The sequence below is a fragment of the Myxocyprinus asiaticus genome, chromosome 9, assembly GCF_019703515.2.
Source record: "Myxocyprinus asiaticus isolate MX2 ecotype Aquarium Trade chromosome 9, UBuf_Myxa_2, whole genome shotgun sequence".
NCBI classification, from domain to species: Eukaryota; Metazoa; Chordata; class Actinopteri; order Cypriniformes; family Catostomidae; genus Myxocyprinus; species Myxocyprinus asiaticus.
This window is the reverse complement of record NC_059352.1, coordinates 38,795,434-38,821,503: the sequence shown is the minus strand read 5'-3', so window position 1 is coordinate 38,821,503 and position 26,070 is coordinate 38,795,434. Positions and strand designations below refer to the sequence as shown.

Below are 26,070 nucleotides of genomic sequence, written 5' to 3'. Positions count from 1 at the left end.
TAGTGCTTTGCTAGAAAGAGATCTAATATTTAGTAGCCCTACCTTTATATGATGTTTATCTTAAATAAATTATTATTATTTTTTTTTTTTTCAAGTTTGACCTTAATAAAAAAAATTCTAAACGATTTAGTGAGAGTTTTGTGTTTGGTAGTTCGGGGAACAGACACAGTCTCTATGTGATATCAAGGTGATACAGTCTCTATGTGTTGTAGTTTATGTGACCTGTGTGACATCTCAAGGCAGCTAGCAGACATTCGGATTAACCAGTTTGTCTGCTTCTTGACCTGGGCCCCAGTTAGTCAAATACTATCACTATTAAGACTTTGAGCCAAATTACTAGAGAGGAGAGTGGCACCTTCTCTGGAGGGATGGAGTCCATCTCTCTTTAGCAGGTCAGGTCTACCCTAAAAACTCTTCCAATTGTCTATAAATCCTATGCTATTCTCTGGACTCAGACATCCAGTCATTCAGTGACACTAATCTACTATAAACCTTGTCACCACAATGAGCAGGGAGGGGGCCAGAGCATAATACAGTGTCTGACATAGTTTTTGCAAGTTCACAAACCACTTTAACATTATCTTTAGTTATCTCTGACTGGCGATGCCGGACATCGTTAGTGCCGACATGAATAACAATTTTAGAAAATCTACGTTTAGCATTAGCCAGCACTTGTAAATTTGATCTGATGTCAGATGCTCGAGCCCTGGAAATGTATTTAACAATGGTGGCTGGAGTCTCTATTTCCATGTTCCTTACAATAGATTCACTAATTATTAAAGAGCACCTATTATGGTTTTTAAACATGCCTAATTTTGTTTTAAAGGTCTCATACAATAGATTTACATGCATCCAAGGTCAAAAAACACTTTAATTTGCTCATAATTTAAATTGCAGCATTACCTTTTTTTCCCAGTGTCAAAAATGACTCGTTCAATGATCCATTCTAAAGGATTCATTCTAAAGTCCTCCTTTCAGAGAGCCTACTCTGCTCTGATTGGTCAGATGTCCCAGTCTGTTGTGATTGGTCTACTGCTTAGTGTAGTGTTTGAGGGCGGGTCAAAGCTGTACACGAGCAGCCAATGAAGACCAGAGGCAGGTTTTTTGTTACCAAATTATGTAGGTTAGTACAGGAAGTAAGTCTGGAATTACTAACGACTCGTTTCGGGTGTTCAGAATCGGTTCTTTCTTTTGGGAGTCAATAACTCCATTTGTCGTGCACTTCGATTTTTGAAACTTTGCAGACTTTTTTACATTCACAAACAGCTATATAACACACTACATGAAAGGTAATATTTGAAAAACCATAATAGGTGCTCTTTAAGGCTCTTTCAAAATGATTCTCAGTGGGTGCATAACTGAGTGGGGAGAATCGATTGGAAACCCTAACAGGAATGGGAGAGTGGTGTTGCTTTGCTGAGTGAGTATGCTATTAAAACATCACTCAAATGCCCTGCTGCGGGGGCTCTACAGCCGGAACCAAAGTGTGTGTTGCTTGCTGTACTACCCACATCCGAAACAGTATCTGTTTTCTGGCTTCTCTCTCACTGACCCCCACTAGCGTTCAGATGCGTGTCTCTAACTCATTAATCTTCTCCGTCAGCCTGAATAATTACTTACATTTATCACATGTGAATCCCTCACTGCTGACGGAAGAAGCTATAATAAACATGTCGCATGCAATGCAGGAAGAAATAACATGAGTGTATGCCATGACTTACCGCAGTTGTTTTTTGTTGTTGTTTTTGTTATGGTTATTCTTGAGTGGTGAGGGTTTGAGATTGATGTGGTTCGATGTGGTTCCTAATCAGCAGATGTTTGAGATTGATGCAATAATCCATGTAAAACACAGTAGAGAAAACAAATGCACGCAGTCGAGACACGAGATGTAGACAAGCAGAAAAAAAAAAGAAAAGAAAAAAGAGAAACGGGTGCGTGCTGTACAATACACGCAGTTGAAACAGTAGAAAAGCGGAAAAACACGAAGCACACGGTAAAATGGCAAAGGATAAAACGATGAATGTGAATAAGCAAGAATAAGCAATGCTATTCAGTTAAAGATGCCATTTTAGAAATTCACTCTTCACAGTCAGCCATGATTCATTTAATCCAAGAGTGAAAGCATCCAATAACAGGGCAGTTACTGAGATTAAGTAGAATTCAGCTGGTCATGTGATCCGAATATGGCAGCCCCTATGAGGGGACCCTCCCTACATAGAATAAAACAGCATTTATAAGGTTACTGGTAAAACTATATAAAACTATTATAAAAACTATTATAAAACTATTGATTTAAAGTTGTTGATTATAAGTATAGAAACAATAGATATAAATTTTATTGCAAAATATTCAGATATATACAAATATATAAGCAGTTTGAGTGTAGGGAGATCAACTCGATTACGTCATTCGCAGTGCGTCATGAGATTGAGCGGTCACTGCAGAGCTTTTTTGCCGCGGTTTCTTTGCCATGACTCTCTGTTTGGTGGATTTTCCCCTCAGGATCATGTATAGTGTAGTTCTTCACCATGAATTCAACAGAAACATATACAATCGATTAACAACCTCAAGCTCATGGTAGGTTTGTCTTTCAAGGTTTAAAAGTTATAGTTAATAAATCAATTCTGTTGAGCTCTATACCTACTGATACCCACCTTATCTGCCAGGATGGCAAGGGTTCTTTCCATGCCGTTAGCGGAACGCTCCTTTGCAAAGCGGGACAGGCGCTCAGCGTAGTAGCTGACCTGAGTCTTTAGTGTGTTGATATGGGAGATGATTTCTTTGGCACGGACAATATCTTGTGGGATATAGACGATGGATTGGGAGCTGGACAGACCACTGCTGCGGAGCCAGAAAGAGCTTGATTACTTCAACACACACCACACAAGCATACACACACCACTACATTAGTGCACAACAACAGACAATGAGAGTGCCCTTCATTCAGACAGTAATGCTCCAAAGACTTTGAGAAGCACCAAACATTTTAGATTATCAATCTTGCTTTTTCAGAGCACAGAGGAAGAGAGGTGCTCAGGGATGAACAAACAACAGGGTCAACTGTGCTCCAGGAGAATGGTGCCATCAGTTCTCTGAATGACAGAGCAAGTGGTCATAGTGGAGTGTGTTCGTCCCTCTACGTTGAACAGACAGCACCATTTCCAGAACCATGTATGGTTGGGTGAATCTCACAAAACTTGAAAAGGACATTTCCAGGCTATATATTACCTTAAAATCAAAAGCGAAAATAAGAAATTATATTTTGCATGAATAAAACAAAGCCTATGTTTAGTATTAATAATTAATTAATTAGTTTTTTGCACATTTGGCATGTGACATTCTCAATAACGTAATTTGAAAAAGTATACATTATTTAAATTGCATCATGGTAGAATTTTTGGTACTGAATTTTACTTATGGCGATTTAAATATATTTATATTTATTATATATATATATATATTTTTTTGTCCAGACAGAATACATTTAATTGCTGTATTATAGTTTTCTTTAAGTAAAATACAATATATTTATTTATTTATTCTGGGGTGAAGCGAGTTTTACCCAGGTATTGTACTAGATACTACTAAAAAAATAACAACTGAACGGAGATTCTGAATTATGTGGAAAGATCCAACAGAAAGCACAAACATATATATATATATATATATATATATATATATATATATATATATATATATATATATATATATATATATAGGTATATGTGTGTTTAGTTAAAGACATTTAAATGATGCAGCTTTATTTATTCCAACACATACCTATTACTCTTTTGTAGAGAGTACAGTGAAGGGATGATGGAATCATGGAGTAATTAACATTTTGTCATGCAGAAAATGTAAATTAATTACCAAAACAAACAAACAAACAAACAAACAAACAAACAAACAAAAAGTAATACCAAACAAACTCACCATTCCTCCTCATAAATGCTGATTAGAAAGCAAAAACGTAATGAAAATTTATGAAAAATGAAGTGCTTATCTTAAAAGAAAATAGCTATTGCTATAACACCAGCAAACCAACAAATAACCAAAAGCAGCAAGAGAGTGAAACACCTAGCGTAAATGAGGGCAATGATGAAAATAAAATAGACCTATACACTGATTCTAAAAAAAGTACAGTATAATTACAACTAACAGTGTATGTGATATGAAATGATTAAGCTCTGGCAGAGTCTTCAGTTACAGCTAGCCAAAACATCAGTGGGCTTTTAAAAATTTAAAGACTGCAAAACATTTTTGTGATTTTTTGTGCAAATGAATGAAATTGCACTTGTTGAAAGATTAACCTCTAAGGAACACAAAGGAAAATCCTGTTTATGTATATAACAACATACATGGAGGATAGAACAGCTAAACTCTACTAAGCCAAGACCATAAGAGGGCCAATTAACAAAATTAATATTTGGTATATCAAAACAGACACCTGTGCATTAATTATTTATGACAAACTCCTTTATACAACAACACAAGCATGTATACATTTACACACACAAGAGTTTGGCATGTATCTACAAAACCAGGCAATGTTAGACTTAACTTACAGTTTCTTTGCCTCCTCGAATTTCTGGAGGAGTTTCCGCAAACCCCCATTTTTGAAGCCCTGGCAGTGAGCTGCAGGGGCCCCGATCGTCACCACATCATAGGTGTGATCTAGATACATAAACACACATCCAGGTCACAACCTTCATGAGCATATTCATGTTAATGTGTAACTTCATAAGTACTAAGTAATTCTGGTTAATATGTAATTATTCACTGCAGTTTGTAAATAAACAGTTATTGATATTGTAATGAATACCTTGTAATATGTAATTGTACATTGTATTTGTATATTGAATATTTGTTAATGTTATTGTACATTGTATTTGTATATTAGTCATTCTAATTTAATTACATGTAACGTGTATCAGGGGACTGTGATGCACAATGTTGTCCATATTTACTTTAAAATGTACCTATGTATACTGTATATAGGGGTGGGTGGTAATCTCACATGAAGATAACATCACGATAAAGTTAATTTAGCTTAAACACTCATGTAAAACTCTACTACTAAAAAGTTATAACATTGCTAAATAGTACAGACTAATTAACGTAAACACAGTTGGTTATGTCTTAAGTGACTATAAACAGGTGAGACAAAAAAAAAAACAACTGTCAAAAGATCACATCTGTGCATTAAGCTTTGCAGTGTAATTGCAGCCTAAAAGAACATGAGACTGCTTTAGTGTGTGTTTGTGTTAGTGTTTGACAACTTCTGAATGAGACACTATTAAAGGGTAGCTCACCCACACCTATCTTATCAATTCAGAAGACATGAATTAAACCACAGTCATATAGATTACTTTTATGCTGCTTTATATGTTTTTGGACCTTCAAAGTTCTTGCCACCATTCACTTGCATTGTGTTCAGCAGAAGAAAGAAAGTCATATACAACTGGGATGGCATGAAGGTGAGTAAATTATGAGAGAATTTTCATTTTTAGGTGAACTATCCCTTTAACATGTGCTAAGTGCTCTGAATAACACCTCTAACTGTCTGCTGGGACTCACTCAGTAAAGAGCACACACACTCCTTAAGAGCCCAGTGGGAATAGAGTGACTTGTACAGTCTGAATTTTCATGGTAAGGCGTATAATGCTAAAATAAGTGGCTGGGCTACCTGCTATAAAAGCATATTTTTTCAATTTTGTGTTTGTTTACTGTACATAAGCATATTATCACTGCATACTTATATACAAGTATATTTTTATGAATGTACTGTCAGTTACTTAAATCTCTTACTTTGCATATACATGTTATCATGGGCGCCTGCAGGATTTCATCTTGATGTACACACAGGAACCTGACCAAGTAAAGAAGTGTACCCTTATTGTCTAGGGGGGTCCAGGGGCATGCATTCCCTTGATAATTTTTTTGTTGTTGAAAAAAAAACAAAAAAACAACAACAACTAAAACAACACCAAAGCGTTCAATTCTGGTGACTTCTGAGAGAAGCATATTTACATACTCTTCAGTATGTGTATAACTATTTGCTACAAAGCATTTCTAAAATACTTGTTCACGTGTCACAGCACTAGTTGAAGTTTCTCAAAGTTAACTCTCAACTGATTGTAGATAAATATCCACTTCATCCAGCACTCCGTTTGTTCTCTGTGTCCCAAAAGTGTTTACTGCATGAGAAACAGTCTCACCTAAATCTCACTGGTGGTTACTTTTCTCAATTCTTACCTCTAGTTTTATTCAGATTAATTATTTTTTAAGTATACAGCCTACATTATGGCCCTTCTCTTCAGTCACTTGTTTCCCAGCAAAACGTAATGCCATTATGTTTTTGTTCTTGGCAGATACCTTTAAAAAAACTTTTTTTAACAGGTAGTTAAATTAAATTTCTGTGCTCATAACCTCTTGTTGTTCCCCACATGAATTTCTCTCTTCTGTGGAACTCAAAAGAAGATGTTAGACAGACTGTTAGTCTAAGTCACCATTCACTTTCACTACAGCTTTTTTATTTACTCCATAAAATTAAAGTGAATACTGAGACTAACATTCTGCCTAACATCTCTTTAAAGTTATGGTTTGCAAAAACTTAAACATGTGAAGATACACTATATTGCCAAAAGTATTCACTCATCTGCCTTTAGATGCATATGAACTTAAGTGACATCCCATTCTTAATCCATAGGGTTTAATATGACGTCGGCCCACCCTTTGCAGCTATAACAGCTTCTACTCTTCAGGGAAGGCTTTCCACAAGGTTTAGGAGTGTGTTTATGGGAATTTTTGACCATTCTTCCAGAAGCGCATTTGTGAGGTCAGACACTGATGTTGGACGAGAAGGCCTGGCTCGCAGTCTTCGCTCTAATTCATCCCAAAGGTGCTCTATCGGGTTGAGGTCAGGACTCTGTGCAGGCCAGTCAAGTTCTTCCACACCAAACTCGCTCATCCATGTCTTTATGGACCTTGCTTTGTGCACTGGTGTGCAGTCATGTTGGAACAGGAAGGGGCCATCCCCAAACTGTTCCCACAAAGTTGGGAGCTTGGAATTGTCCAAAAGCATTCAGAGTTCCTTTCACTGGAACTAAGAGGCCAAGCCCAGCTCCTGAAAAACAACCCCACACCATAATCCCCCCTCCACCAAAATTCACAGTTGGCACAATGCAGTCAGACAAGTACCGTTCTCCTGGCAACCGCCAAACCCAGACTCGTCCATCAGATTGCCAGATGGAGAAGCGTGATTCGTCACTCCAGAGAACGCGTCTCCACTGCTCTAGAGTCCAGCGGCGGCGTGCTTTACACCACTGCATCCAACGCTTTGCATTGCACTATGGCTTGGATGCAGCTGCTCGGCCATGGAAACCCATTCCACGAAGCTCTCTATGCACTGTTCTTGAGCTAATCTGAAGGCCACATGAACTTTGGAGGTCTGTAGCGATTGACTCTGCAGAAAGTTGGCGACCTCTGCACACTATGCGCCTCAGCATCCGCTGACCCCGCTCTGTCATTTTACGTGGCCTACCACTTCGTGGCTGAGTTGCTGTCATTCCCAATCGCTTCCACTTTGTTATAATACCACTGACAGTTGACTGTGGAATATTTAGTAGCGAGGAAATTTCACAACTGGACTTCACAGTACCACGCTGGAATTCACTGAGCTCCTGAGAGCGGCCCATTCTTTCACAAATGTTTGTAGAAGCAGTCTGCATGCCTAGGTGCTTCATTTTATACACCTGTGGCCATGGAAGTGATTGGAACACCTGAATTCAATTATTTGGATGGGTGAGCGAATACTTTTGGCAATATAGTGTATGACAGAATTTCATTTTGGGTGAACTATCCCTTTAACAGTCAATGCTCACAAGTTTAAAGTAGACAAAGTGCACTGAACATGTTAACAGATGAAATCCTAAAAGACGGGACCTTGATGCTAAATGAGTTATGATGTTTACTGAAAGATAATAACATTATAGATAGATTCTAAAATCTTCTGAATACTATGCATGTATTTTCCAAGTATTAATATTATAGTATTTATATTATTATTATGTATACTATTACCAGTGCATATGGCCTTACTTATATTATTAAACTTGACTAATTCAAAGACAAAAGCAAAGAAAATACCTGTATGGCCACTACAGATAATGGAGATGAGGGACGTAACAGGTATTGAATTGTTGAGCAGATTGATGAATTCTGTTTTAAGCTTTTCTCTTCACTCTGAGTAGTTCAGGTAGCATTACAGCATTACATAGCATTTTTTTGCCATTTCTTCCTTTCTTGTGAATTGTGCTATTTTACGTGGGAGCTTCACGATGTGACAAGACAAAACTAGATTGCTCAAATGTCATGCACTTGCACTGTATAAACAGGAGCAATTGTTTTATCACATTGCTTGCTTATTGATATAGGTGTAATCTTTAAGTTCGGCAAATTTGCAACTTCCTTTGCACACTGTGCACTCACACTAAACTCAACAACCATCCAGTGAGCTGCGGGAGAAAGAGAGAGAAAGAGAGGCAGTAGGCGCTGCTTTACCAAAGCTAAAATGCAGGTTATGAATGAAGCTGTAAGAATGGAGAAAAGTAAAGTTGCTGAGCGATACTTAAAATGAAACTAGTATTGTCATGGCAATACTGGTGACGGCGGCTATGACACAGAATAAAATAAATAAAGGGCTAACCAAAGGCACTCTCATCCTGAACCCTCATTCTCTGCACATGAAGGTTGGTGGGCATAAATTCTAACTTCCTTTCTGCTTTCAGATTACTGGCTTTGAATGATGGACCTGGAAGAGAGAGAGAGAGAGAGAGAGAGAGAGAGAGAGAGAGAGAGAGAGAGAGAGAGAGGAGAGAGAATTAGAACATCTCAAATAATATTACCATCAGAATAAAAACTTGCTAACATACAGTATCTAAACATTTGGGCAGATTACATTTCAAACTGTGATTGCCTGCTCTTTATTACTTTCCATTCAAGCCAACAGAGACTGCACAAAAGTTTGCTACTTGGTAACGGGGTGTTCACATAACGCCTCCTTACATTTCATCTATGCTTTTTTAACTGTTGGTCAATCTACACATGCACTAATGTTTTTGTCCATTTCATCTCATCTATCTGTTTTTTCAGCATCTCGCTCCATGTACACTGTTTTCAAACTATTATATCTTGCATTTCTTATGTTTTTGAATTCTGTACTTATTTTAGTTTTTCAGTGCCAGCTTGTGTATGTTGCACTGAAAAAACTTTGACAGTGCCTGAAATTTTTTGAACTTGGGGTCTGCTAAATTGCTGACATGAGTGCTAATAAACAAACAAACAAACAAAAAATAATGGTGTAGAGCTCCATCTTGAAGGTATATTAGCATGTCCAGGTGCTGACTGACCTTTGTAGTCCTGCAAGTGTGTGAGTGAATCCTGATAGGTCAGAAGGATGCTCTGATACTGCGTCACAATCTGCCGCCGAAGATTCTCCCAACACGGAGATAACTCACCCAACTCTTCCAGCTCAGACACCCTAAGAGCACCAACACACATGCATGTAAAAGAGCGCCCTATGATAAACATACTTTAAAAATGGTCACAGTATGGATTGCAAGCCTCTGTGTGTACAAGTGAGATTAAAGTGGACACCTGGCAGAATCCTCTTCCAGTAAGAGTTTGACGAACTGTCGTGGGATGTTGAGTGACAGGATGCTCTCAGCCATCTGCTCCAGGATACGTAAATGATTCCCATCAGTTGTGGGTAAACGGTACATTCGAGACATGGTGCCCCCAAACACTGGGACACAGAGACAAAATAAAACTATAAAGAGTGCTCTCATGTACAAAATATCAAAGTACACCTGTTATGCTAAAACTGAATTTGTCTGTATTTATGTATAAATATTTATTACCAGGCCCGGGATTTCTGTCAATTAAAATGGAACTAAGTGCCCTTGAGATTGGGAGAGGAACTTTAAGTATAAAACAATCATTATTTTTTTTAGTACCAGCAAAGGATATACACACAGATGTTCCTAGACATCTGTTCACATACTCATCCCAGACTGGCCACCTGATAATGCAGCACAAGTACTATATCTCTATATTAATACATTATGCAAACACACTGTTTTAATTTCTACCAGACATACTTCATTAGTATTTTTAATAATTATTTATGTTGTATGTGCTGCATCATCATGGGAAAGGGAAAATACCAAGTATGGAAAGGAGTTGTTTGAAATAATTTTGTATTGTGAAAGAATTTTGAAAAAGTGTATTTGACCATTTAAACGTGTATTACTATGAGCGCTTGCAGAGCACACATGCTTATAAACATGCATAGGAGGAAGCTGCCTATTAACAAAATTGCATGGGTACCAAAATAAGTCTATACTGCCGATACTGTAGAAAGTGTAGCATTGTTAATTTTAGTATCAACTTGGTACATCCTTTCCCCATGGCAGATGCTATTTTCACTGTGGTGTAAATACTGGTAGACACTATTTGCACTCTAGTGTATAGTGTATTGTAAAACAGTATATAATATAATAACACAATTGTAACCACGCTGCCATCAAAAGAATAAGTCAACCAACCCGTGCCCTCAAAACAAATGTGATTAGGAAAAGGTAGATTTGAATTTGAGTTGCTCGCACCATGAGCGACAACGGCTGGGCAACCGGAGCTTAAGCCACAAATGTTTTCTGTAAAGCCCATAATTGTTTTTTTATGTTGTAGTGATGTAAAAAGTACCAGTGTTTTGGTATTTTTTATAAACAAATTATATTTTAATATTTTAACAACATTATTTAATAATATATATAAACTAGATTGAGAAGTTTGTGGACAAACTTTAGGTTGGCTTGAAAAGCCTAGTCTGAAAGCTAGCATGTTTTAGCACTTAGCTATGTATTGCTAGCATGCTTTAGCACTTAGCTAAGCATTGCTAGCACATTTTAACATGTTGCTAGCATGTATTAGCACTTAGCTAGGCATTTCTGACATGTTTTAACATTTTGCTAGCATGTTATTAGCATGTTTTGTCACTTAGCTAGGTATTGCTAGCATGTTTTATCATTTAGCTATTCATTACAAGCATGTTTTAACATGTTGCTAGCATGAGAAAGAAATATATTGGACCACTGCTACACCACTGTTAAGGATGCATATCGCTCTGTCCCATGTGCAGCTTTAGGTCTCTCTAATCACTGTCTGGTTAATCTTCTCCCAACCTACAAGCAGAAACTAAAATCAGCTAAGCCTGTAGTAAGGACTGTAAATAGATGGACCAGTGAAGCAGAGCTGGAACTACAAGCCTGCTTTGACTGCACTGATTGGAGTGTTTTTGAGGCTGCAGCCACAGACCTGGATGAGCTCACAGATACTGTGACATCAAATATCAGTTTCTGTGAGGGTATGTGCATCCCTACTAGGACATTTTTATCATTCAATAACGATAAACCATGGTTTACAGGAAAACTCAGACAGCTTCGTCATGCCAAAGAGGATGCTTACAGAAGTGGGGATAAACTATTGTACAACCAGGACAGGAACAACTTACTAAGGAAATAAGTGGCTAAAAGATGCTACTCTGAAAAGCTGAATACCCAGTTTTCAGCCAACGATCCTGACTCTGTGTGGAAAGGCCTGAAAAGCATCACCATGTACAAGACACCTCCCCCTCACTCTGCAGAGAGTCAACTAATGGCTAATGAACTGAATGTGTTTTACTGCAGGTTTGAAAAGCCAGGTCTCACACCCCTCCCCCGCTCTGATCTTCACTTCACACACACCAACACCTCCTGGAACCCACCTCCTCCCCCCTCCTGCTACTCAATCTGCACTTATGATCTGTGAGGAGGATGTGTGCCAGGTCTTTCGGAAACAAAAGACTAGGAAAGCTTCAGGCCCAGACAGTGTTTCACCTGCCTGTCTGAAAGTTTGTGCTGACCAACTGGCTCCCATCCCCACCTCAATATAGCCTACAAACAGGTGAAAGTCCCGTAAGTCTATCAGGAATTTTTAAGATAGGACTCCATTATTTAATTAAATAATAATAATAATAATATTAATAATAATAATAATAATAATGTTACATTTATATAGCACCTTACCAGAGTTAAGAACACTTAACATTTTCAAATTTAGCACAGTTTAAAGAAGAAGAAGAGAGACAAAAAAGAGAGTTTCAGTTTCTTTGTTTTACATAAGAAGGAATATTCCTAATAGATGAAAACTCTATGGAGCATTTAAACCTTTATGGAGCATTTAAACTTTTTTTGTTTTGTTTTTTGGAATAAAGTCCAAAACCAGTTAATAACCTTAAATCGCTGATGTGGATATAAATGTGGTCAAATTTTAAAGACGGATAGACGAGCTCCGACATTAAATCACTTCAGATCAGGAATTTAAAATCGCACTCAGGTTTAGGCTATAAATGAATACATGGGAATCACATGTGAATCATGTGACACATTAACATAGACATTTCAAGAAGTGGAACGTGTATATGATGTCGTATCTTAATGTTACACATGACAAGCTCCAGAAGCGAACAATTAACAGAGACTGAAAACGGAGTTAAGACCATGCCCATCCAATCTGAAATCACACCGTGCATATTTTCATTCATAAGGTTTACACTTTAGAAATATTGGCTGCACAGATTCATAAATTCTTTGTAATTTTGGATATGTTAATTTAAAATGTCACTTTATCCTTGTGCTTTTTGGATAATCAGTCAAAAATATTTTTTATGTTATTCAGGTGAATCCGTTATTCGTTTAAAAGTCAATATTTCCAACCAAGGTATTCGGCTATGGGCACATCCCTAATTTTCAAATTTTCAAACATTTTCAAAAAGTTTGCACTTGCACTGTTCACTGGCTTGGGATAGAAACAAAAAGATATTGGCATTTACACACTCTCCATCATCCAGTGAATTTCAGTGGACTGCAGGCCCACGCAACTCGTGACAGTATTATAAGGTTTTTGAGAGTCTTTATCACTGCTCCTAGACCAGTCAATAGATCAATATTACCATCACAATCTAATGATACAGTCCAGTAACAGAAAGAGTAATCCCACAGTAAACATTTTTCATGTTGACAGCCATAATTATTCTGAGTTCCGTGTATTGCAATGTCTGGTGGGCAGCTCTAGATGGGATGGACTTGTTCTCTGTATTTTATATTACTGATAGCAATCACATTTCTGGTGGTTCATATTTCCTCCACAACAAATAAAAAAAGAAGCCATTGTTCTACTGACTGCCATTCTTACCAGATCGTAAAAAGGTGTCTTTCCACAGTGAGGCATATTTTGCTCTGACTCCCACAGACTCTGTCAGACTCTCATCTACAGGAAGAACAGTCTACAGAAACAACACGTAAAAGAACAAAAACAAACGTTGGAATAAGTGACACTAGTGAACATGCGGTTAGAGAGCAGCTTTGGGGTGTAGTCAAGCTCACCCTGCCGTTAATGGTGTCTTGTAGTTGTTTAACTGGTGTCTGCTGATCTCTCTTCTCCTCTAGCTGCCAGGCAATGACTGTAATAGTACCCACATGCTCATTTTCTGCCGACCTGAGGAAAATGCACCACAAATGTAATTACTTTGATACTATATATTCTTGTGCTCATTATCAACAGTGGACCAGCATTAAACAGACACTCATCAAGAAGCTCAAACTGACCTTCACACCTTTAAACAAAATAGGTTAGATTAGTGATTCTCAAACTTTCAGACCAAGTACCACCTTTGACTAAATGAGAACATCCAAGTATCACTGTCACAAGGTTCAATGAATGAGGAAGTGGGAGACGGCGATTCCAACTCAGGTATGTCACTCTTTATTCTTATGAACAGAAAACGTTAGCACAAGGCGTAACGGTGAAGCCGTTGGCAATGGCCAACACACAAAGTAGCTTCAGTTTCATTCCCAGTCTCACGCGCGCACACACACCTTTGCGGCATCTGTTTCTCTCTCTCCACTCTATGGACTAGGCACCTTTTATTTCCCCCATCTCTCACTGTGGACAAAGAAATAGAAATTATACCAGCTATTAATCTCAGGTGAAAACCGTTACCACTTCTTCCCTCCCCAGACGAACGCTCGACCACGCCCTCGCCTCCACATACCCCCACTGCCTGGCTCAGGCCAGGAGAACTGTCCGGACTGCCTAACCCCCCCCCCCCTTCTGAAGAGGAAGTCCGTGACAGCCATCTGCACCCCCAGCCTGTGGACCACCTTGAACTTAAATGGCTGGAGAGCCAGATACCAACGGGTGATCTGGGCGTTGGCATCCTTCATGCGGTGGAGCCATTGAAGCGGGGCATGGTCCGAACACAGGGTGAATGCTCGTCCCAACAAATAGTAGTGGAGAGTGAGGACCGCCCACTTGATGGCCAAGCACTCCTTCTCTATGGTGCTGTACTTCGACTCTCTCATACAGAGCTTCCGACCAATGTACAGCACCGTGCGCTCCTCCCCCTCCACCACCTGGGACAGTACAGTACCCAGCCCCCTGTCCGTTGCGTCCGTCTGCAAAACAAAAGGGAGATAGAAGTCATGGGAATGCAGAAGCGGCCCGCAACAAAGTGCAGTTTTTACCTGTGTGAAGGCTTGTTGGCATGGCTTCATCCACTGGACCGGGTCTGGAGCTCCCTTTTTAGTGAGATCAGTCAGCAGGCTGGTGACATCTGAATACTTAGGCAAAAACCTTCAATAATAGCCAGCCAGCCCCAGGAACTGTCTCACCTCCTTTTTGGTCTTGGGTCTCGGGCAGGTCGAAATCACTGCAGTTTTATCAATTTGGGGTCATATCTGACCATGACCCAAGTGGAACCCCAGATACCGTACCTCCACCCACCCAATTGCGCACTTCTTCGGGTTTGCTGTGAGGCCCGCTCGTCGCAGCGACCTCAGAACGGCCCCCAGATGCTGCATGTGCCGCTGCCAATTATTACTATAACTAATGATGTCATCCAAATAGGCAGTGGCATACGCAGCGTGCGGTCTGAGGACCCTGTCCATAATATGCTGAAAAGTAGCTGGGGCCCCAAACAAACCGAATGGAAGAGTCACAAATTGGTGTAAACCAAATGGTGTGGAGAAGGCCATTTTCTCACAGGACATTGGCATTAAGGGGATCTGCCAATATCCCTTTGTCAAATCCAGTGTCAATTAAAAGTGAGCCGTTCCCAACCGATCAAGCAGTTCGTCAATATGAGGCATTGGATAAGCATCAAATTTCGACACCGCGTTAAGTTTCCTATAATCCACACAGAACCGGACCGAGCCATCGCTCTTAGGTACCAGAACCACAGGGCTGGCCTAATCACTGTGGGATTATTCTATTACTCCCATGTTGAGCATGGCCTTTAATTCTTCCCGTACTACCTGTTTCTTGTGATCGGGTAAGCAGTAGGGACGACTACGTACTACTATCCCTCGGATTGCCTCGATGTGGTGTTTTATGAGATCAGTGCGGCCAGGGAGAGGCAAGAACACAGAGAAATGATTTTGCAACCTGGCAACCTCCTGTGATAGATGCCCCAATGTGTGGAGTTTTGCTCTCGGGTCAAGAACGCATAGAATTTAATTTTTACTCTGTGAAGGTACCTCCTCCCAATTTTCTTTCATGACATCTAAACATGCCATGCGGCTTACACCCATACAACAATTAGAATGGGGAAAATCCCATGAAGGCTTGCGGGACCTCTCGTACTGCAAATAACAGGGGTTCAAGCCACTTATCCCAATTCCGAGCACAAACTTACGAATCATATTTTCTAAGGTCTGATTAAATCGTTTGACCAAGCCATCTGTTTGTGGGTGGTACACACTTGTCCGAATAGATTTAATACCAAATAATTCATACAGCTCGCATAGTGTACGTGACATAAAAGTAGTGCCCTGATCAGTGAGGATTTCTTTCGGAATCCCCACTCGGGAGATAATTTTGAAGAGTGCCTCCGCCACACTACATGCTGAGATGTTGTGCAGCGGCACTGCTTCTGGAAATTGCATTGCGTAATCCACCAGGACTAATGCAAAGCGATGCCCGCGTGCTGTCCGTTCTAATGAGGTCCATAGCAATATGTTCAAAATGAACCTCAATCAACGGAAGGGGTGCTTTTGAAGTGGCCGGCAGATTCACCAGCTGACATTTACGGCATGCCCATGAATGCCTGGCCAATAAAAATGGGCCATGAGATGGCTTAGTGTTTTCCCCTGTCCCAAGTTGTTGCACCGCGATCTGGGCTTCCCCGGTCAGCAGCAGCAGAAGTTGCACCGTCCACTGTTCCGGTGGCCACTTCAGAGCTTCGGCGGTGTACACGAAGAGCTCAAGGTACGCCTCTGGATCGTCTTGAGGCCCCATCTTAGCAGGCAACATGTGGGGGCGAGCTGCTACTGGGGAAGTGGCGGCATAATGGTGAAGTTTCAAAGGAAAGTCACTACGGCAATGGCCAACACACAAAGTAGCTTCGGTTTCTTTCCCAATCTCACTCTATGGACTGGGCACCTTTTATTTCCCCCGTCTCTCACTGCGAACATAAAAACAGCAATTACCAGCAATTCATCTCAGGTGAAAACCCTTAACGCTTCCTCCCTCCCCAGACGAACTCTCAACCACGCCCTCGCCTCCATAACCTCCTAGTCACAATAATGTTCCCTCTACTTTTTTATTTTCATTTGCAAGCTTAAGGACTGCAAGCAACATACACATAATGCCATATTTTGATAATATAATGACCCTCAATCAGTCCATTGACTGCATTTTTGCAGATCTGTAAAATGAGAAATCTTGCAGTCCAATTCAAACACATAAATAATACTTATGGCCTATTTGATAAGAGGTAATAGAGTCAATCTGAAAACCTCTGTCTGTCTAGAAGCATTTGGAACACACTGGTAGAATTATCGATAGTGCTAAATCCAGTCACCTCAATCCAGTTTCACCTAAATGTGTAACACTTTGGCTCTGTAGTATTATCAAAACTTTCATCAGTTTGTTTGAACGGCCTACCCTGACTGACAGAGCAGCATTGGCTCAAACAATGATGTGAGTTTGGGGTGGGATTATCTGTTTGTACAACCAATGGAAGATGGGGGGATTTTTCTGGAATCTGTTTGAAAACAGTATTAATTTTTGCAATTCTTCTTGGTAATGCTTGCCAACATAAAATGGACTTATATATTTAGTATTCTGTATATACACTGATCAGCCACAACATTAAAACCACTGACAGGTGAAGTGAATAACATTTATTATCTCGTTACAATGGCACCTGTCAAGGGGTGGGATATATTAGGCAGCAAGTGAACAGTCAGTTCTTGAATTTCATGTGTTGGAAACAGGAAAAATGGGCAAGTGTAAGGATCGGAGCCACTTTGACAAGGGTCAAATTGTGATGGCTAGACAACTGGTTCAGAGCATCTCCAAAATGGCAGGTCTTGTAGGGTGTTCCCAGTATGCAGTGGTTAGTACCGGCGACAGGGTCATGGGCACCCAAGGCTCACTGATGCGCATGGGGAGTGAAGGCTAGCCTGTCTGGTCTGATCCCACAGAAGAGCTACTGTGGCACAAATTACTGAAAAACTTAATAAAAAGGTGTCAGAACACACAGTGCATTTCAGCTTGCTGCGCCTTGGGCTGCGTAGCCGCAGACCGGTCAGATTGCCCATGCTGACCCGAGTCCACCACCAAAAGCACCTACAATGGGCACGTGAGCTCCAGAGCTGGACCATGGAGCAATAGAAGAAGGTAGCCTGGTCTGACGAATCACGTTTTATTTTAGATCATGTGGACGGCCGGGTGTGTCATTTACCTGGGGAAGAGATGGCAGCAGGATGAACCATGGGAAGAAGGCAGGCCGGTGGAGGCAGTGTGATGCTCTAGCAAATGTTTTGCTGGGAAACCTTGGGTCCTGGCATTCATGTGGATGTTACTTTTGACACGTTCCACCTACCTAAAGATTGTTGCAGACCAAGTACACCCCTTCATGGCAACGGTATTCGCTGATGGCAGTGCCCTCTTTCAGCAGGATAATGTGCCCTGCTACACTGCAAAAATTGTTCAGAAATGGTTTGAAGAACATGACAAGGAGTTCAAAATGTTGACTTGGCCTCCAAATTCCCCAGATCTCAATCTGATTGAGCATCTATGGGATGTGCTGGACCAACAAGTCCGATCCATGGAGGCCCCACCTTGCAACTCACAGGACTTAAAGGATCTGCTGCTAACGTCTTGGTGCCAGATACCACAGGACACCTTCAGAGGTCTTGTGGAGTCCTTGCCTCGACAGGTCAGAGCTGTTTTGGTGGCACGAGGGGGATCTACACAATATTAGGCAGGTGGTTTTAATGTTGTAAAACCTTAAACATTAAAAACACCTGCCTAATATCATGTAGGTCCCCCTTGTGCCGCCAAAACAGCACCAACCCGCATCTCAGAATAACATTATGAGATGCTATACTTCTTACCACAAATGTACAGAGCGGTTATATGAGTTAATGTAGACTTTCTCAGTTCGACCATTCTCTGTTGACCACTCTCATCAACAAGGCGTTTCCGTCCGCAGAACTGCCGCTCACTGGATGTTTTGTTTTTGGCACCATTCTGAGTAAATTCTAGAGCCTGTTATGTGTGAAAATCCAAGGAGATCAGCAGTTACAGAAATACTCACACCAGCCCATCTAGCACCAACAATCATCCATGCGATTATCTAATCAACCAATCGTGTGGCAGCAGTGCAGTGCACAAAATCATGCAGATACAGGTCAGGAGTTTCAGTTAATGTTCACATCAACCATAAGAATGGGGGAAAAAATTTGATCTCAGTGATTTGGAGCGTGGCATGATTGTTGGTGCCAGATGGGCTGGTTTGAGTATTACTGTAACCACTGATCTCCTAGATTTTCACCCACAAAAGTCTATAGAATTTACTCCGAATGGTGCCAAAAACAAAAACACATCCAGTGAGCGAGCAGTTCTGTGCTTTGTTGATGAGAGAGGTCAACAGAGAATGGCGAAACTGGTTCGAACTGAGAAAGTCTACATTAACTCAGATAACCACTCTGTACAATTGTGGTGTGAAGAATATAATTTCAGAATGCTATTCTGAGATGTGGGTTGGTGCTGTTTTGGCAGCATGAGGGGGACCTACACAATATTAGGCAGGTGGTTTTAATGTTAAGGCTGATCGGTGTATATATATATATATATATATATATATATATATATATATATATATATATATATATATATATATATATATATATATATATAATAAATATAATTTTCCAGTGTCACAGTTTAAGAATCACTGGGTTAGATAACCTGAGGCAGGTATGGCCTATGGGTTATCTTGCCTTAGAGGCAGGAGTAGATTGTAGGTTAGCTCACCTGAGAGGCAAGTTAAGTTTGTGGTTCTTTTCCTGCAGAAGCTCCTTTACTGGGAACATCGCTGAGCCAAGAAGGTACATCTAGAAAGTGTTAAAAGGAGCAAGAAACAAAAACCATGTATCAAAGTCAGACCTGTTCTTTTTAACAGAACTCAACTGTTGTGTGTGTTTCTCACCGTTCCTTGGGAGCGATCTTTTACATCATATACAGAGAGTTTGACCTGTGTACGCTGGTTAATGTGGGAGTTCTGGAAAAATGCCACACTGCTGAGAAACATGGGATTATTTGTACCCTGCAAAACAGAGGTCAAACCATTCATTTACATCCAGATCAGTCCACACTATCCTGTAAATAATGGAAAGTATTATGGGTTTGTTTACACCTGGAGTGATCTGATCACAAGTGGTCAGTGCTAAATATAGGTGTAAACGGGGTCCAAAATGTTTAGAGATCTGAACACTGAAACCATATTCAGAGGTAGTCAGAAATGCTTGTGACCGCATGTGTAAACACTAATCCATCCTGATGTGTCCCGAACATTATAAGACTGCATAATCACCTATAAATCATACAATCATACATAAACAAAGGTTTAAAATTTTGTTGGTTAAAGTACAGTTTTTAAAGAAAATTACCATGCATAAAAAAATAAAAAATAAAAATTGGAAAAGCACATATATTTGGGCGCTTCTTCAACTTTGGGCACTTTTTTTTTCCAGGGGTTGAAACGGACAGATTATAATTGGTTTATTTTTGTTCTATGAAGGTCACATTAAACATAAAAAATTTTAACATGCCTTCATTAGCTGTCAGCTGAGGACATGTGAGGCGTCTATTTCTCAAACTAGAGACTCTGATGTACTTATCCTCTTGTTTATTTGTAAATATCGCCTTCCACATCTCTTTTTCTAATTAGAGCCATTTTCCTTTGTCTTTGAAGACTGTAGTGTACCCCTTTGTATGAAATCTTCAGTTTTTTGGCAATTTCAAGCATTATTTAACCTTCATTCCTCAAAACAATGATAGACTGACAAGTTTCTAGAGAAAGATGTTTCTTATTTGCCATTTTTGACCTAATTTTGACCTTAAGACATGCCAGTCTGTCATACTGTGGCAACTCAAAAACAAACACAAAAACAACGTAAAGCTTCATTTAACGAACCAAATAGCTTTCAACTGTGTTTGATCTAATGGCAAGTGATTTTCTAATAAAAAAATTAGCAATTTAGAATGATTACTCAAGATTTGATCAAAAATGACTTTTTTCAAATAGTGATGGTGCTGTTTTTATAACATCAGTAATGTCCTGACTATACTTTGTGATCAGTTGAATGCAGTGGCGGGCCGTTCATTTTAAGTCTAGGCCTTCAGTGTGATTCATGCCATTAAAAAAAAAATCACAGTTTCACAATGAATAAGACACCCTATGCCTTTGGGCATCATACATTATGTCGCAGCTAACTAGTAATACCAATTGACATTTAAAAAACACATCCACACACGAAAGCCAGAACTTGAAATGACACTTAATGCTCAAGCAAGCCTAATTTTAACTGCAGCATGACTGTTTTGTGAAATGAACGTCACCCGAACAGACATTCAAAAATCATAATTTTTCAGATGAATTTACCAAGGAAGTCTATAATACCTGGAAAAATCTATCTAATAATATTTGCAATTTAAATTTTTTCTTCGTTTAGTCTGGGTACACGGTTATGCTGCGTTCCATTCAAGTTGGATGTGGGATATTCCTACTTGATATATCCGACCATAAATGCACTGCATTCCATTCCCCGATATTCGGAAGATGATGTTTAAGGAAACAAAACTGCAATGCTCCCGTTAGCTTAGCAGGGGTTTGACTCTCATTAGAGATGTCTCCTAGCTACTAGCTGATAAACAATGCTGCAGCGCTAGCATTTGTGCTACAGATGTACGATTATCAAAAGAAATTATAATGTTTTATACACCTGTTTCTGCAGGCATTTGTTAAACAAGCTTTCATATCATGTAATGTGGAAACAAACTCATTTATCGATATTACTTAATAAAGTGAATGTTTATCACTTACTTTGTATATCTCCCTGAGTGTCGACATGTTTGTGTGACATCATGCACCTGCATCTCGGTGAAATCGGAGTCGAGAATTTCTGCAGGAGCCTACAAATTGTGATTCTGACTTCAAGATGCATTCCACTGCAATTTTCCTAATAGGAAGTTGTAAAATCTGACTTTCCGAGTTAAAAGGAACACAGCAACATACTATTCGGAATATGTACCGTTATGCTAACTAGTTACCAGAAGAAACATCGTACATCATGTGCTGGATCCCCCACACACCCTGCTGCTGTTTAATCCGGCAAAGTTATCAGATGACCCAATTCCTCTGCCACGCTTTCTGTCCAGTGTGTATATGTTACAGTGGTCTTGTTTATTATGACGTTAAACGTTTATCGCCTTTTATTTAGTAGGGCCTATTTGTCCACAGGGAATCTGAGCGTGCGAAAGGGCATGATGAGTTTAAGGGGTGTTGGCAAAGGTTGTTTGAAAACATACTTTATTTTCGTAATTCCATTTGGTGCAACTAGTAGCGCAGAAATTGAACAATGAGCAATCCACTCAAAACATCATGTTTACATTGTCTTTGTGTACATTGTATGTAATACATTACCTTGCTTTATATGACTGCAGTGTGTGGACCATGTTCCAAGTTTTTCAATCATCATTACACTTGTGTATATGGTGATGTGACAAAATAATCTGTCTCAGCTGTGATCAGATCACCTGAGATGGATTTTAATACCAGGGGCCTATATGTACTTCTGAAATACATTGCATTTTGTGATCTTAAATAGAATGCACCCTACACCAGTATCCATTAATCAAAGCTCTATCCTCTGTGGACTGGGTTTGGGTAAGAGCATTGACCCAGGCAGAGAACAGCACAGAGATATTTGTGTCCATCTCACCTCAATGATCTCTGTCTGTGCATGTTTGGTCCAGAAAGCCTGTGGGGGAGTGGTACAGCTCACAGCGACAAAACAGTTAGGTTTCCGGTCCAGGGATGGTGTGGTCAACTCACTGCACACTACACAACCACATACAAACACATTTACACTCAAGGTCACGATGGTGTGAAGATTTTCCACAAGAAGCATTGTATATATGAGGGAGCTACTGTGTACCTCGAGTGTTATTTGCTAAGAACTGTCAGTTCTCTGAGATGTAATCAGACCTCCACAGTTAAACCTCTTTATTTACAAATGATGAGAGATAGAGGCGCTCACTTAATCCAAACGCAGCTGCTTTGGTGGTTAAATTCACATAAGCATGCAGCAAGACACAGAGCTCTCACAGAAATATTTACACTCCTGTTTAATGTCATTTACAGTCTCAAGATCGGACCTGATAACCAACTGAACCTTTATATCCCCAGCAGTCTTGAAATTTGAGAAGACAATGCACTTTTTATTTAGCCATTAAAGATGCACTCCTAACATGGCATCCCCCATGAGGGGACCCTCTCTATTTAGAATAAAACAGCTTTTATTAGATGAGTGGTCATTATTGTATATATCTATATATTTATTCGTTCGCGGTCAGAAAAGGATACTAAGAAAGGCAACGCCGTTGGCCGGGCGTGATCCAATAACGAATAGAACCGGGCCTTATGACTTTACAATTATTCTAAATAATAATGTGATTATAATAAAGAATAAGTAAGTGTTTCAAAACTTTTGACTGGTAGTGTGTGTATATATATATTTAATATTATCAAAAGGGTGACAAGTATTGAGATAAATCACCCAGCCCAAGGCAGAAGTGTAGAAAACCAAAGACTGACCAAGACTGAACTCCAGTACTGGCTCATCAGGGTCTTGGCTGTTTCCTAAACAGAAGGAAAAAAGAGACAAATAGAGAGACATGATGTCATTCAAATGTAAACCACAAAAATATAACCAAAAACATCAAACAGTAGAGAAATACAGTACAAGAGAACAGCATAACATTAGTTTGTGGATACTACTGAATACCTGCTAATGCCAGTCCAAGCATCTCTGAGGCAAGATCCAGTGTGTTTATCATGTACACCGACCATGGCCGTTCTCTTCGTGACATTGTTGCAGGGTGTTTGTGTGTGTTGAGGTTACAGTAAAAGTAGTGGTGGAAACCCACACACAGGCAAGCATACACTCCTGTGGCTGTTCCCACCCCTCTTATCTGAGAGAAAGAGAGAAAGAGAGAGAGAGAGATGTAAAATGTTACCAATACTCATGGATTTTTTTTCAGATATGCACAAACTCATTTATATGTACAGACTTCCCTCTATACCCTTAAAATAAGAGTACTTTCAGAACTAAAAAATGTCATGGTTACTTGTGTAACCTCCATTCCCTGATGGAGGGAACGAGACATTGTGTCGATGTAGTGACACCTCTGGTCTTTGATAAAAGGCCAATGAAAATTGGCGAGTGGTATTTGCATGCCACTCCCCCGGACATACAGGTATAAAAGGAGCTGGTATGTAACCACTCATTCAGGTTTTATGCTGAGGAGCCGAGACAAGGTCCGGCCCTTTCAGCGGGTAGTTCAGCGTTGTGGCAGGAGGGACACAACGTCTTGTTCCCTCCATCAGGGAATGGAGGTTACACAAGTAACCATGACGTTCCCTATCTGTCACTCACTCGACGTTGTGTCAATGTAGTGACGCTAGGGGTCCCTATACGAAATGCCACAACTGGCTGAACTGTGTTACGTGAACTGACGGTGTGTGACGGGTAGACCACTGTGTGCCTCGTAGCCAGCACACCAGGTCGACACATAACCTCCTCCCAACATAGTTATGAGTGTCGAACGGCCCTTTGGGGACAAGTCGACTACCCAAAAGATAGAGACAGGCTAACCCAGTCGTGGCCTCTTATCCCCTTCTTTTTCTCCACTCCCTAAAAAAGAAGGGATTATCCGACTGGGCCGCCAGGTCTAGTCGGGGGGTGTCCCTCCCAAGAGGAGGACACCGCAGAGACCACACCTCGCCCAAAGAGAGGGGGGATATTTAAGTGGAAAAATACGTCACATGGTCTTGCCGACCATGTGGAGAGTCTTCAAGGTAGATCCTACCCAACGGGGGAGGAGTTACTACAAACATGGAGACTGGGGCAGAGGGGCTCTGCCCAAGGAAGACGCAGTTTGCCAACATGGAAACGAATTAGCAGAAGATATACATCGCATGGGGTTAGCCTTACAGGGAACCACCACATGCGGAGCACCTACCCCAGAACAGGACTCTTAGTTAGCACGTGTACTGGGCCGGCAGCGAGTCTCTCCGAAAACTCAACTGCCACAGGGCTCGGAGGAAGTCAACCAGGGAACAAAGTTTGTGAACACTACTGGGAATTAATGGCGCATGTCTTCAGCTCAAAAAGAGGTGGAAGGCGATATGTGCAAGCGATACACCCGGCCGGCTATCCCGGGCTTATCCGCTTGTATTGCGTGCCACTACCTGGGACGAAACTGGTTCCACCCGGAGGTTGTAGAACCTTGCAAAGGTGTTGGGTGTTGCCCAGCCTGCTGCTCTGCAAATGTCTGTTAGAGAGGCACCCCTGGCCAGGGCCCAGGAGGCCACTATACCCCTGGTAGAATGGGCTCGTAGCCCTACAGGGGGCGGCATGTCCCGGGCATGATATGCCATAGCTATGGCATCAATAAGCCAGTGGGCGATCCTCTGCTTGGAGACAGCACTTCCTTTCCGCTGTGCACCAAAGCAGACAAAAAGCTGCTCAGAGATTCTAAAGCTCTGCGTGCGATCCAAATAGATGCATAAAGCGCGCACCAGACACAGAAACGATAGGGCTGGGTCTGCCTCCTCCTGGGGCAGTGCTCGCAGGTTCACCACCTGATCCCTAAAAGGGGTGGTGGGAACCTTGGGCACACAGACCGGTCGGGGTCTCAGGATCACGTAAGAGTAACCCGGACCGAACTCCAGGCACGTTTCGCTGACAGAGAACCCTTGCAGGTCTCCTACCCTCTAGATGGAAGTGAGCGCAGTCAGGAGGGCAGTCTTCAAAGAGAGTGCCTTAAACTCAGCTGACTGCAAAGGCTCAAAGGGGGCTCTCTGTAGACCCTGAAGAACTACAGAGAGGTCCCATGAGGGAACGAGGTGCGGTCTGGAGGGATTCAGCCTCCTGGCGCCTCTCAGGACCCTGATGATCAGGTCGCGCTTCCCTAAGGACTTACCGTCGACTGCATCGTGGTGTGCTGCTGTGGCGGCAATGTACACCTTCAAGGTGGAAGGGGACAGCCACCCTTCCAACCTCTCCTACAGGAAGGAAAGCACTGATCCGACTGTGCATCTCTGGGGGTCTTCCCGTCGGGAAGAACACAACTTAGCGAACAGATGCCACTTAAAGGCATACAGGTGCCTCGTAGAGGGGACCCTAGACTGAGTGATCGTGTCTACCACCGCAGGTCCAGGGGCCGGACATGGAGATTCCAGTGGTCTGGTCGTGGGTGCCAGATGGTGCCCCGTCCCTGAGAAAGAAGGTCCTTCCACAGGGGAATTTGCCGGGGGGGGGCTGTCACGAGGAGCATGAGGTCCGAGAACCACATCTGGATGAGCCAGTAGGGTGCTACCAGGACGACCTGCTCCTC

At 41.1% G+C, this 26,070-nt stretch overlaps 1 protein-coding gene across 1 annotated transcript in view; it reads right to left on the bottom strand.

Moving 5' to 3' along the window:
- Positions 1-26,070, bottom strand: part of LOC127446613 (inositol polyphosphate-4-phosphatase type I A-like) — a 58,656-nt gene that overhangs the window by 24,354 nt on the left and 8,232 nt on the right. The window contains exons 2-15 of the mRNA XM_051707671.1: positions 23,457-23,643; positions 23,267-23,311; positions 22,392-22,510; positions 19,598-19,714; positions 19,423-19,502; positions 13,485-13,596; positions 13,294-13,384; positions 9,658-9,805; positions 9,411-9,541; positions 8,708-8,812; positions 4,566-4,674; positions 3,934-3,951; positions 2,655-2,838; positions 1,722-1,803 (exon numbers count right to left, since the gene is read on the bottom strand). Coding sequence (XP_051563631.1) covers positions 1,722-1,803; positions 2,655-2,838; positions 3,934-3,951; positions 4,566-4,674; positions 8,708-8,812; positions 9,411-9,541; positions 9,658-9,805; positions 13,294-13,384; positions 13,485-13,596; positions 19,423-19,502; positions 19,598-19,714; positions 22,392-22,510; positions 23,267-23,311; positions 23,457-23,541 — 1,426 coding nt within the window. The 5' untranslated portion in view covers positions 23,542-23,643. The remainder of the gene's footprint in view (positions 1-1,721; positions 1,804-2,654; positions 2,839-3,933; positions 3,952-4,565; positions 4,675-8,707; positions 8,813-9,410; positions 9,542-9,657; positions 9,806-13,293; positions 13,385-13,484; positions 13,597-19,422; positions 19,503-19,597; positions 19,715-22,391; positions 22,511-23,266; positions 23,312-23,456; positions 23,644-26,070) is intronic.